This window comes from Diprion similis, chromosome 1, assembly GCF_021155765.1.
Source record: "Diprion similis isolate iyDipSimi1 chromosome 1, iyDipSimi1.1, whole genome shotgun sequence".
NCBI classification, from domain to species: Eukaryota; Metazoa; Arthropoda; class Insecta; order Hymenoptera; family Diprionidae; genus Diprion; species Diprion similis.
Window position 1 is genome coordinate 1,344,217 of NC_060105.1, and position 12,209 is coordinate 1,356,425.

Consider the following 12,209-nt stretch of genomic DNA (forward strand, 5'->3'; position numbering starts at 1 on the left):
TACAAAAAAGTTTGATGTATTTTTTTATGTGAAATTCAAAGTTTCTCCCAATTAATCATCTAATTAATCATCCAATTCATATCGATATAAAAAATTTAAAAAAATGCAAATCAGCCCGTATCTTCTAAACCAGTTCGCGGCCCATGATGCCAATTTTTTCTGTATGTCCACACTAACAACAGAAAATTCAGAAAAATTTACATACATATAATACACATACTTTTTGAAAATCGATTTTTTCATTTATTATAGGATTTTTGTACGAAAAAATTTTTTTTTTATTGAAGTCAAAAGTTCATTCAAAATCAAAAATATTTTGTTCCATAATTTTTTTTTCCTGTGCCATAGTTTTTAAGGTGCATCTAGTTAAAAACTGATTCTCATTTTTCAAAAATTGAGATATCTGGAGCAGGACTCATAAAAAAAATCTGAAAAAAAATCACGGACACTCCTAGTAGGTACCTTTTGATAATAAAAATATTGCAGGACTCTGAAAAATAGTGAGGGTTTTGACCTTGCTGAAAACCTGTGGAATTCCTCATATGTAACAGGTATTTTCAACTAATTATTCCAATTGATTATTCATTAACTTTTTTTTTCTTTTTTTTTTATGCGTGCGTGTGTTACGGCCGAATTAATTACGACGATGTCTTTTCTTCTTCTTCTTCTTCTTCTTCTTCTTTGATCTCTCTTTGCTAGGTGAATAGAAAAAAAAAGGTGGGAAATTTTTCACCGCGAGACCTTTCAGTTTCAGTTGTTTTCTTTTATTTTTCTTCATCTTCTTTCTTATTATTGTTATTGTTATTGTTATTGTTATTATTATTATTAATATTATTACCTATACGTATACAACGTATAACTTTGTCGTTCGTTGTACATACATTTATTTAAAACGAAACCCGCGCGCCAAGATGATAAGATAAGAGAATTTCGTAACTGTATATAATTTATGTACACAAGAGACATATATGAAAATATGTGAAATGAAAGCAAAACGTTGTTTCACATTGCGAAAGAATATCGCAAGTCAGTATCTACGGGCCAGTTTGATCGACGATCAGATCAATATCTATCTCGTATGATATTATTAAATCGTACAACAATAACAGACAGCCGTATGTTTGGTATAAACGGTGATAAACAGAAGATTGAAAAAAGAAAACTCGAGAGTGTCAATAATGGAAGGTAAAAAAAAAAAAAAAAAAAAAAAAAAAAAGTTCAATTCAGGTGCAATGGATTCAGTTTTATTCTCCGTTGGGTTGGGTGTGTCGAAATTGCTTGTCGAACGTATGATCCATTATATGTACATACCTATATATTCACGTGAAAATGTAGATCGAAAATGAAAATCAATATTCTACATCGAATCTTTGAACTGTACAGACGAAGACGAAGAAGAAGACGACCCTTTCAGATAGCCATTTTCCATGGTTGAAAAAAGAGGGTGAAGAATTAATTGGTAACCAGTTCTGACCGGACTTGTTTTTTCCCTCCTTTCTCCAGTTTCTCAAAGTCGCAAGCGTCTCTCCCGGGATCGAAACACTTTGAAACGTTAATTCTCCCATGATGGGTTTGGGTTGGGTTGGGTCGGGTTGCAGGCTAGTTGGTCGAGTTGGCCTTGCCGGTTTAACGATCATTGGCCATTGGTTTTCCCCTTGTGTGCGCGGCAGCAGCAGCACAGACTGCATATAATGTCGCCTATACGGTATACAAATTACACACACAAACACACACACACATATGAATTAACAAGTGTCGGCAGAGACACGCGGGTTATGTTCACCAAGAGTTGTTCTTGTTATACGCACGAAATATCAAGGCCTTTCCTTTCTACGGCTCTCTTATAAATCTGCCTCCTCTGCAGTAAGGTCCGCCTGACAATCGGTAAATATATAGAAGTTAAACGAGAAACAGGTATATATACATACATATATAGTACCTAACAAGGATGCGAAGTGATTATATATTTATATATATATATATATATATATATACAATATCAGCCAGCGAATTCGCTTTATTTACCAAAAAAACTGGAGATGATCGGAGGAAAGATTGAAAAAAAAAGAAGAAGAAGAATCTGAAGAGAATCGGATATACTTGCGAATTTGTCACACATTTTCTTTTTTTTTTTTTTTTTTTTTTTTCTTTTTGTTACGCCATAAATAATTTCGCGTATTACTGCATCGTGTAGTTATATAATTTTACGAGGTGTAGCTGTAGATAACAGAAAAGAAGATAGATACTTTTATTTTCTTCATAGAAATGGTATAAGATAAAGATTTACAATTATATAGGGAGTGCAATAAAGAGAGAGAGAGAGAGAGAGAGAGAGATAGAGAGAAATAAAGAAAAAAATAGGAATCAAGACGGATTTGGATTGGAAATGATGATAAACTTTGGAGAGATGACCGCTGCAGCAGAGATCAATGCATCAGACGTGATATCATTAGTAAGATAGGTAGCGCATAATAAGCGGGAATCACTTATATACATATGTATATCTATATATATATATAATCATTGCGTGAGTAATTAACGCAAAAGAGGTTATCTCCGAATTGAGCCACAAGCGCACGACGACGCAGATAGGATGGTATTCGACAAATGCCCGCAAGATGCACAAATTTTAGCGATTATCGTTATATGTATATTTATTGGTATAACGATTGTTTGGCTAAAGAATGAACAGAACAAACGAAATCAATTCAAAAATACAAACAAAAGAAAAAAATTGGCCCGCAGTTCCCAAGTTTCCCTGCACCGATGAGAAAAAAAAAAAGAAAAAACAAAGAAAAAAAAAGGAATTCAACAAATTTGTAATACTTATTATTTTTTTATTATATAACAACCATACATTGTTAAGTTTCTAATCGTAAATTGGATTTTCAATACTGCATAATATTATAATAATTGAATAGAAATTATCAATAAGATCGATCTTTTGTACAGTGATTTGTATCAATTTTTTTTTTTTTCGACACCTTTCCAACAAAAAGTGTTTCCAAAGGAGGGGGGGAAAAAAAAAAAAAAAAGAAAAAAAAAAGGAATTCAACAAATTTGTAATACTTATTATTTTTTTATTATATAACAACCATACATTGTTAAGTTTCTCATCGTAAATTGGATTTTCAATACTGCATAATATTATAATAATTGAATAGAAATTATCAATAAGATCGATCTTTTGTACAGTGATTTGTATCAATTTTTTTTTTTTTCGACACCTTTCCAACAAAAAGTGTTTCCAAAGGAGGGGGAAAAAAAAAAAAAAAAAAAAAAAAAAAAAAACTGGCAGAAAGCAAAAGTCGAGGATTGATTTACCGTTAATTTTATACGGCTGTAATACCAACACGTGATACGTAACCACATTATAAGCGTGTTGTGTGCGGTGTGCGGATACTATAAATATGCAATTTCGCAAAGTCACGAAGGTTGCCGAGTCACGTAGCTTCGTATTTTACAGGTGAGTTCGATTTTAATTCAATATCTGTCACCTCTAATTAGAAGATCGAACGATCGATCGTTCAAGCGTGTGAAAAAATTTGACAAAAAAGTGTGACGAAATTTGTTAAACTTTAGAAGATTTTACACGCTGCATGTTATACGCGTATTCTGCTTTTTTTTTTTTTTTTTTAAGTTTTTTTTTTTTTGAAACTCCGGGTTTGACGTCAGAATTTTTTTTCCTCTCTTTCACTTCTCCTCGATATTAATATTCGGTGCAGCGCAACGTTAAGATGACAATTATTGTCATTATACAGTCTCATTAGCAATCCGTATCAATACACGCACGCTTCGATAAAATTAACGATCCGGTTTTTTCTCGCACATCGTTTAAACAAATAAGAAAACAGAATCGTCGAAGTGTGTTTGTTTCTCTCTCTCTCTCTCTCTCTCTCTCTCTCTCTCTCCCTCTCTCTCTCTTTCTTTCCTTTTATTCCGTTTTTCATTAGCATCTCAGACTCCGTGACGTTCTATCATTTATTATCAATAATAATTATTTCTTCACCGAGAGAGACTCCTTTGTATTAAAAGTACGCGTCTGATCTCACAGCCGGCCAGCTTCTCGACCTTGCCGACAAAAAATTTGTTCGTTTAACACATAATATAGTATACATGATATAATAGCTGATGTTTTATAGCGAACGAGATTCTATATTGAATATAAAAATTTCAACGCACTTTCGTCTCTTTTTTCTTTCTCTCTCTGTCTCTTGTTTGCAGCTTTGAACGTTACACATAAATTTGTCTACAAGCATAACGTAATCAGGTGTATATATATATATATATATATATATATATATATATTATTGTACAGACAGACCTCGTGTATATCGAACACTTACGGAAGGCTTGATCAAGAAGTAGGTGTGCCTATAATCACAAATCGTGAAAATCATAAAGAACTTACTTACGTAACGTAAGATCGTTTCAATATAACCGAGTTTAACAAAAAGAAAATACTAACTTTATCGCATTTGCAATCAGCCCGTTGGATTATGGATATTTATTAATCAAATAATTATTTCTAGTTTGATACGTTGACATTGATATCCAAAAGTATTATACAATACCAGGAAAAAATGAAAAATTAAGAGATTGAATGAAAAAAACACGATGCAGTGCCGATAATTTATCGAAAAACGATTAAAAACTGGTGAAAACGAGTAGGAAACAAAAAAAATAAATAAACAAATAACAAAAATAACAGGATACACGCAAACAATTTAAACAAGGAATACGTCGACCGAGTGCCCCACCCCCAGGGGGCCCAAAAATTTCGTAACAATCGTACAAATTGTTGAATATAAATTGATCTAGTGCCTATAAATATAGGCCCGTGATGATGGCAGAACGCGATATGTGTGGGTGATTATTTAATCTGACGATGAGTAAAAAATTTCCAAGAATAAAATATTAGAACCCTAATTATCTAATATAAAATGTGCGCATACGTCCATGTTATTATTTTTATGTGGGTGTGGATTAAGTATGTACGTAGGTATGTATATATATATGTATACACCAACGTCGGTTATAATTAACCGAGTCAAAATTCATTTAATCAACTTATCTCCAGCTTGACCCATACATCTCGACAAAGTCTGAGCAAATAAATACCTTATATGATATTTTTCGCTTTATATCATATATTTCACGTCGCGGTTTGATGATATAGTCTTAAGTAGAGGCACATTAAATTATTTTTCACTGTTTATAATATGTGTAATACGGCCTCTACATTCGCTGATATATAAAACAAGAGTGCGTGTTCGCAAAAACATTCTTTAAAAATTAAACTGCACATAAAAATAAATTAATAAAATAATTGTAATATTCATATAAAAATAAAGAGAAGAAATTAACTAAAAACGGAAGTGTTGTTTCGATTTAGATTTCATTAGTCCTGCAGTAATAATTGTACAACAATACTGGGAAAAAAAAAAGCAACAAAATTCTTATAAAAAATGACAAATATTATTATTATTCTTATTTTTAAATACTCGCGATATAAGATCGTTGAATAAATTAAATCCAGTATTAAAATAAATCTGGCGTTGATCTGTTTAATTTATTCGTTTGTTTTTCGATCCTTTACTTCATTTGCTGTTAAGCAAATAATTATAGGTATAGGTAGAGTTGTTCAAAGGCCATTATAGCCTCTATAAAGTCCTCTTATTTTAAACGTACATCTTTTTTTCTTCTTCTTTCTTTCAATTTGCTTAGGTATAAGTGTATAGAATTTACACAACGAATCCTTGCACAGTATTGGGAAGACATAACCGCGTATGATGAAAATCGCGCGCTTCCGCGTGACCTTTTCCTCGATTAATATTAGATTAGCATCAGCTTGACAGTGTAACGCGTCACAGTCGTATACAAATTCCTGCATACCTATACACATAACTATACACACACTGTATAATATATATATATATATATATATACTCTTCACTCTTCTAATAATCTCAAGTAAATTTCACTAAGTCATCGCGATGTGCGCGGAAAGATGTGTGAACCGATAAAACACAAGGTTTGTATAAAAACAAAAACAACGAAGTAGAAGAAAATAAAAGCAAATTTTGCACGCGAGGAAAGAGAGAGAAAAGAAAAAAAATGCACCAAAGGGAAAGAAAATAAAAAAAAGAATTTGCTGTGTATTGAAACAAACAAACGACGACAAAAACATTAAAAAAAGAAAAGAAGAGGTAAAAACTACGCAACACCATTTTTCGTTCGTTTTGTTTTTGTCTTTTTCTAGTCTTTGCAACACAAAGAGCAGGAAGAATCAAATTCTGTTCCGCTTGTTAATATACGACGATGATAAAATTAAACGAGCACGGATACAGTTTCCTGTTCCTACCGACATTATAATAAACAAACTGCAAGTTGCGAATAATAATATTAATCCACCATATTACACGGTGTAATATCGTGGAAAACAAAAAAAAAAAAAAATGTATTACAGCTATACGTAATTAAATAGGTACTGTCTACGCTTATTTTTCATGTTTCATAATAATTATGTTATATGTACGGTGAAATTGTTTCATTTTTTATTTGCCCTGCCCCCCCCCCCCCCCCCCCCCCCCCCACCCATCAAATGTTTAATACACCGTGTATAATACGTGACGTGTTGTATGTATAAACGTTAATCTCAGCCTCTGATAAAGACGTTTTCCCACTGCAACTGCCTGCGTGATTTGATAAAAATTGTTAAATCAGGGACTTGAAAATACATTTTTACGTGATGGTTGAAAAACGGGATGAGAATGCTGAATATTTTTTTTCTTTATCAACTTTTTTTTTTCATAGAAGCAAAAAAAAAAAAAAAAAAAAGAGAATTTTTTCTTCGAATATACGTTTAACGGTGGTTACTTGTAGTAAAAAAATAAATCTCGGTTACGGTGAAATTCGACTTTCTTTTTGTTTCAAGAGTAAAGCGAAGAAAAAGAGGCTCAATTCGAATAAAAATAATCAAAACGCATTTAACAGGAACTTTGAATAAAATACGTCATTTATTCAGCGTAATTACGCAATTTCCCTAAATAAAAAACAAAAATCCATCGGTCATCAGAATCTCAGGAGGTCAGGCCGATGAACCGTTGGTTTGACGTGGAATGCCCCATATATACATATATATATATATATATATATATATATATATATTCATGTCAAGTATGCGCAGTGTATGTAGAAGTTTCGTAACATTTCCTCAAGTGTGTGCACACCTGGTGCATACGTTTAATGTGCAAGTCTATATGCAACGAACACATCGTGTATATAAGATACGCGATTCGGAATGCGGGTGGAAATGAAGTTTTTTTAAATTCAAGAATATAAGCGATAATTCGAGAAAATAGAAGAACGCGATTGAGTGAAAATTATGAATATAAATACAGGAGATTATATCTATACGTCGATCTGACGATTTATTGCAAACGATACGTTAACGCGAAACGAAAATCGAACTATAGACAAAGATAATGGCGAAATTGGGGAAAAAATGTCGCTATAACAAAGTCTGGAATGCGTTTTGTCAATGTTCTTAATTGCTTTAAAGGATTTTTCGAAAATTCGGTGCTTTAGGCGCACACTCAATTGGATTCGTGTATCGAATATATCGAATTGTAGATTCGAGTGACCGCAGAAGCCTGCGGCCGATAAATAATTATTCTACGATAATGAAGCGCGATGTGCCTACTTCGGATGAAATTCGTATAATATATACATCTACACATTTTCTTCGTCTTCTTAATATTTAAAACTTATTATTACGAGGAATTTAATCGACAAGTGATGCCGATTTCGCAATAATTGCGATCGGGTCTTCGTCCTCTGTTGTTGAACTGGTTTTTATCATTATCATCTTCATCTCTTATTTATTTACAATCCCCCCCCCCCCCCCCCCCTCCGCCTTTCGGGGGGGAAGTGCAGGGCGGGGATAAAACGGGAAAATAAGTACACACATGTTTAAGTATTCAGGTGAAAATAATTCAAACGTGAAACGTGGAACGTTGGGTTGTTCAAATATTTGTCAAAATCTTCAACACACACACACGACGAAGCTGTTGCCGGTACGTTGCAGCCTTGAAAGGAAAGAAGTAAGAGGGAAAGAGAGAGAGAAGAAAAAAAAACAAGATGCGGGGACGACGTAGTTCGGATTCTAAATCCAACCGACGACGTTCAGCCGCACGAGAAGAATCGAGATTATTAACAACAAATGCGAGTTAACAAAATAAATACACATGAAAAACGTTTCGGTGTAAATTACGTAACAGCTGCCGCTGGAATTATTGAATTATTAAAATTTAAATTCGTTTCATATTGTCCAATGTTTTGTTATTTTTTTTTTTATTTTTTTTTTTTTTCTACCTCTATTTATGCAATTTACCTTTAACTTTTGCACAGGATAATTATAACGGTTACGTGCATATATGTATGCTGACAATGAAAGCGCAACAGGTGGCTAGTGACAAAATCATAAAACAGGCGTCGAAGAGCGACTCCATTATTTTGCGAATCTATACTTAGGTACCTTCGAACTAGAAGTGAGGAGAGGAGAGGAGAGGAGGTTTCGCGCGATTCATTCTACCCGAGTGCCGAGAAACGGTCCAAATTTAAAAGCAGGGAGAGAGAGAGAGAGCCGTGACCTAGAGTTTCTCCCTCCCCCTCCCTATGCTTGGCTCAAAACTATCATAGAAATAAATCTTCATATCGCGAGCCTCAATTAAGCAAAATTGTACGAGTAATTCGACACCTGTGAAAAAATTGTCGTCGATTTTGCTTGCGTTTTTTTTTTTTTTCTTCTTTTCTTCTTCTTTCTTCCTTTTATTACTTGGCAGAGTCGAATTAGCGACAGCTGTCGTTGATAATGCACGTACGGTATGTAAAGTGTAAATTATGTTACAGGTTATACCTGTTGCGCAAGACATCGTTGGGTTACGATATACGTCGACGTTTAAAGATATATATATATACCCAATATTTACTGAAAGAAGACTAATTATCGTCGCGTGTATTTACGACATCCGAGTCGGTTATAGGTATGTCTGAAAATCAACGCGTCACGTTATCATTCCTAATGCATATGGCGTAATCGAGATGAAAGTGTGAAAAGTGGACAATTTTTATATTCAACGAACTTTCCAAAATTTCGCTTAATTTTTTGGCCACTTTGTAATAGAGGTGTTTCAGCAACTCGTTATAGCAACGTGGCTCGTTAGTGGACGCTAAAATGTTTGGACGACGCGTGGCGTCGCGGCGCCGACGTCTCGTTACACCCTTCAATGGTACCCCAATTATTCGCGTGTCTGCAGAGGGGTGGATATAATCTGACCTGAGGAAAAGAGATGGAAACAACCTTCTGGACGAAGGTAACGAGGTTGATTTTACCCTTTCTATTCTTCTTCTGCGAGGCGTGACGTACAAACTTCCTTCATCTTAGATCCGACACACCCTGAGCCACGAGTGACGATGTGGGCATCCGTGTGTTTGTGCGTCTCGAAGAGGCTAATTTTAGACTGTCAATTTGGAGAGTAGGTATGAGAAGCTAGTTATGCACGGACTGTTGACCATCGTTGCCAGAGGAAGCAAGAAGTCATCCCGGTCTGACCTCGCATGGATATATATATATTATCAACTTTCGGACTGCTCGGATACTCGGAATGACGAAAACAAACGGAGAGACGAGGGTCGATTCTGTATAGAGAAGAAAGGTGGAAAAACACCGAAGGAGATTTAAAAAAAAATTCTATCTTCGTCGTTAAAGCCATGCTTGTAGGTGAAAACACCGGTACTTTATATATATGCATGTGTGTTTTTATGTATTTATACCTACTCCAAGCATAACAAACGACTCATCGTTAAGCACCGCTGACAGTGATAATTTCGAGTGTTGAGAAAATATTAGCCGCAAGAACGACATCTCGTTTACAGCTCGTCGTATTCTTTCCTTGATCAAAGTCGGCAAACAATGATTCATTCGATGAAGGCTTTCGCGATAAGCTTCAGACTCTACAGAAGCTGCTTCAACGCTAATATATTAAGCCTGCCTCGAGGGGTTAATCACTATTGAAATCCGGTGTGGATACACCTTTCCGTGAATCATTTCAAGTCGTTTCAAATCATTGAAATCCAACACATTCAGTAAAATCATCTGAAATTTGACGATATATTTTAAAATCTTTTCAATCAATATCTGATCGTCAAGTCTGTCTTCACAATCCTTTGAAAAATCTTGTGAAACTGAATCGTAATCTTTGGAAATCTTTTGAAACATTAAACCCCTCGGCGTGCCTAAAAAGTATGAAACGCATTACATGTATGAGCATATTTGCTTAGATCTAAAGGCGAATTGCAAGCGTTGGAAGGGCGTGGGTGTCCACCACTTCCATATTGCGTCGATACAGCTCGAGGCGAACCTCCTTTCCATCTAGCTCGGAGAAGGATCCAAGCGCATGTGCATGTCGTATACATCAGGGGAGAACCACGCGGCGCAATGCCGGGTTACATAACCTTACCTGCATCAGCGGCAGAGCCTCGGAGATGAACAGATCGGTCTTCCTGGACGAGGTCTTCGTCGTCCTCCTGGCCTCCTTCTCCTCCTCCTCCTCCTTCTTCTCCTTGGCATCCTGCTCCAGCTTCTCCTCGGAGTCTTCCTGGCGGTTCCGCACGGTTTCCGTACACTCTTCATGACGGTTTCCCCGCCCCGTTGAAGCCGCACCATCCAGATCATCATCACGATACTCCGCGTCCTCACTTATCGCGCTTATCGTACTTGTCATTGTCGTACCGCTGCTGGTCACAAGCGACGAGGATGACGCTGCCATTTTGTTAAAATAATCGCAACAAACCTTATTAACCACGATTCCGTTACTTCCAACGTCAACCTGATTTTACCCCAATTTCAAATACTCGACGATGAATAATCCTCGATTTTTAATAAGATTACTCAACACTTTCTGTACAAAAGCTACTCCAACAATGTTCAAAAACGATTTTAAAACACAAGTGTAAAAAAGAAAATGAAAACAGGAATATACCTATATATAACAGCTTTAAAATCAATCAAGTGTATGATATAATAAAATTATAGTTATCCAGGGCTTAATTGGAATCTCGACGGCGTTCGGATGCTGTACGTATAGTACAACAGGGGTGCAGGATTTTAAAAGGGGTTGCGGCAGGACACCCTCGAGTTGCGTCTAATCGTGAGGCGAGAAGGCGGTAGGCGGATGGAGAACCGGGCGACGGGAATACAGGTGATTCGGTTTGTTCGTTAGCACCGGCACAAGCCACACGCACAAGACAGAAGTGGAGCCGCACTGGGACGAGATCAGCGCAGAGAGCAGAAACTCGCGACGTCGCCGGTTCAACTTCAACCGCCAGGCGGCCAGCGTCGCTCGACTAAACGACGCGAGGCGTCGTCGTTCCGCCCCCCCCCCCCCCCCCCCCCCGACGCTCCTTCTAGTCGCCCTCGGCGACGCCGACTTAACCCCAACGCGACGGAGGCGTCGCGACGCTTTCTTCCGCGTACCCGAGTCCCTTGGGTTTGACTTCTGAACGCTGAGGAGCCGGGTTTTTGTGAAAAATCACGTGAATAAAGTGAAGCTTTTTGCTTTTATTGCTTATGTTAATCGTTATGTCAATTTCTGTTTTGCAAAGAAGTTTGAGAAGTGTATCTCTGACGACTTTTCCATTATTGGTTAGATCTTGTAAAAGAGTTAGAACTTAATTTGGGATAATGAATTTTTAATTCAGGGAAATACTAGTTGCGGTTAATTCTTAATACATCGTTGTGTTATGGATTGTGATGTTTGGGTTGAATGTAAATGTTAGGATAGATGATAATCGAAATGCTACGACGTGTTTCTTCACGAATTAAAAAAAAATTAGAAAAACAAAGTGACAAATCAGACGAGCACGATCTTCTCTCATCTTTTTACAGAATCTTTATTTTGACCTAAACGAACTTTGCATCGGGTACCATGATGGAAAATGGGGAATTATTTTCAGTCATTATAGATATACGATTTTTCGAAATCTGATCGGTGTTCGAGGATGCTTGCCATAATATCGAATACTCAAACACGTGAGAGATTTTTCTAACATCCCAGAATTTCAATATCTTCGAAAACCGAAACTCAGAAAACTAATTTACAAAAAGATATTTTTATGGCGTGGATTTTTCCACATTTTTATTCCAC

At 36.0% G+C, this 12,209-nt stretch overlaps 1 protein-coding gene across 1 annotated transcript in view; it reads right to left on the reverse strand.

Annotated features, from left to right (window-relative positions):
- The window catches only part of LOC124408758 (terminal nucleotidyltransferase 5C), a 62,075-nt gene extending 51,058 nt beyond the window's left edge, over positions 1 to 11,017 (reverse strand). Inside the window, exon 1 of the mRNA XM_046885927.1 lies at positions 10,524 to 11,017. Within this exon, the coding sequence (XP_046741883.1) occupies positions 10,524 to 10,832 (309 nt within the window). The 5' untranslated portion in view covers positions 10,833 to 11,017. The remainder of the gene's footprint in view (positions 1 to 10,523) is intronic.
- Positions 11,018 to 12,209: the final 1,192 nt, after the last annotated feature.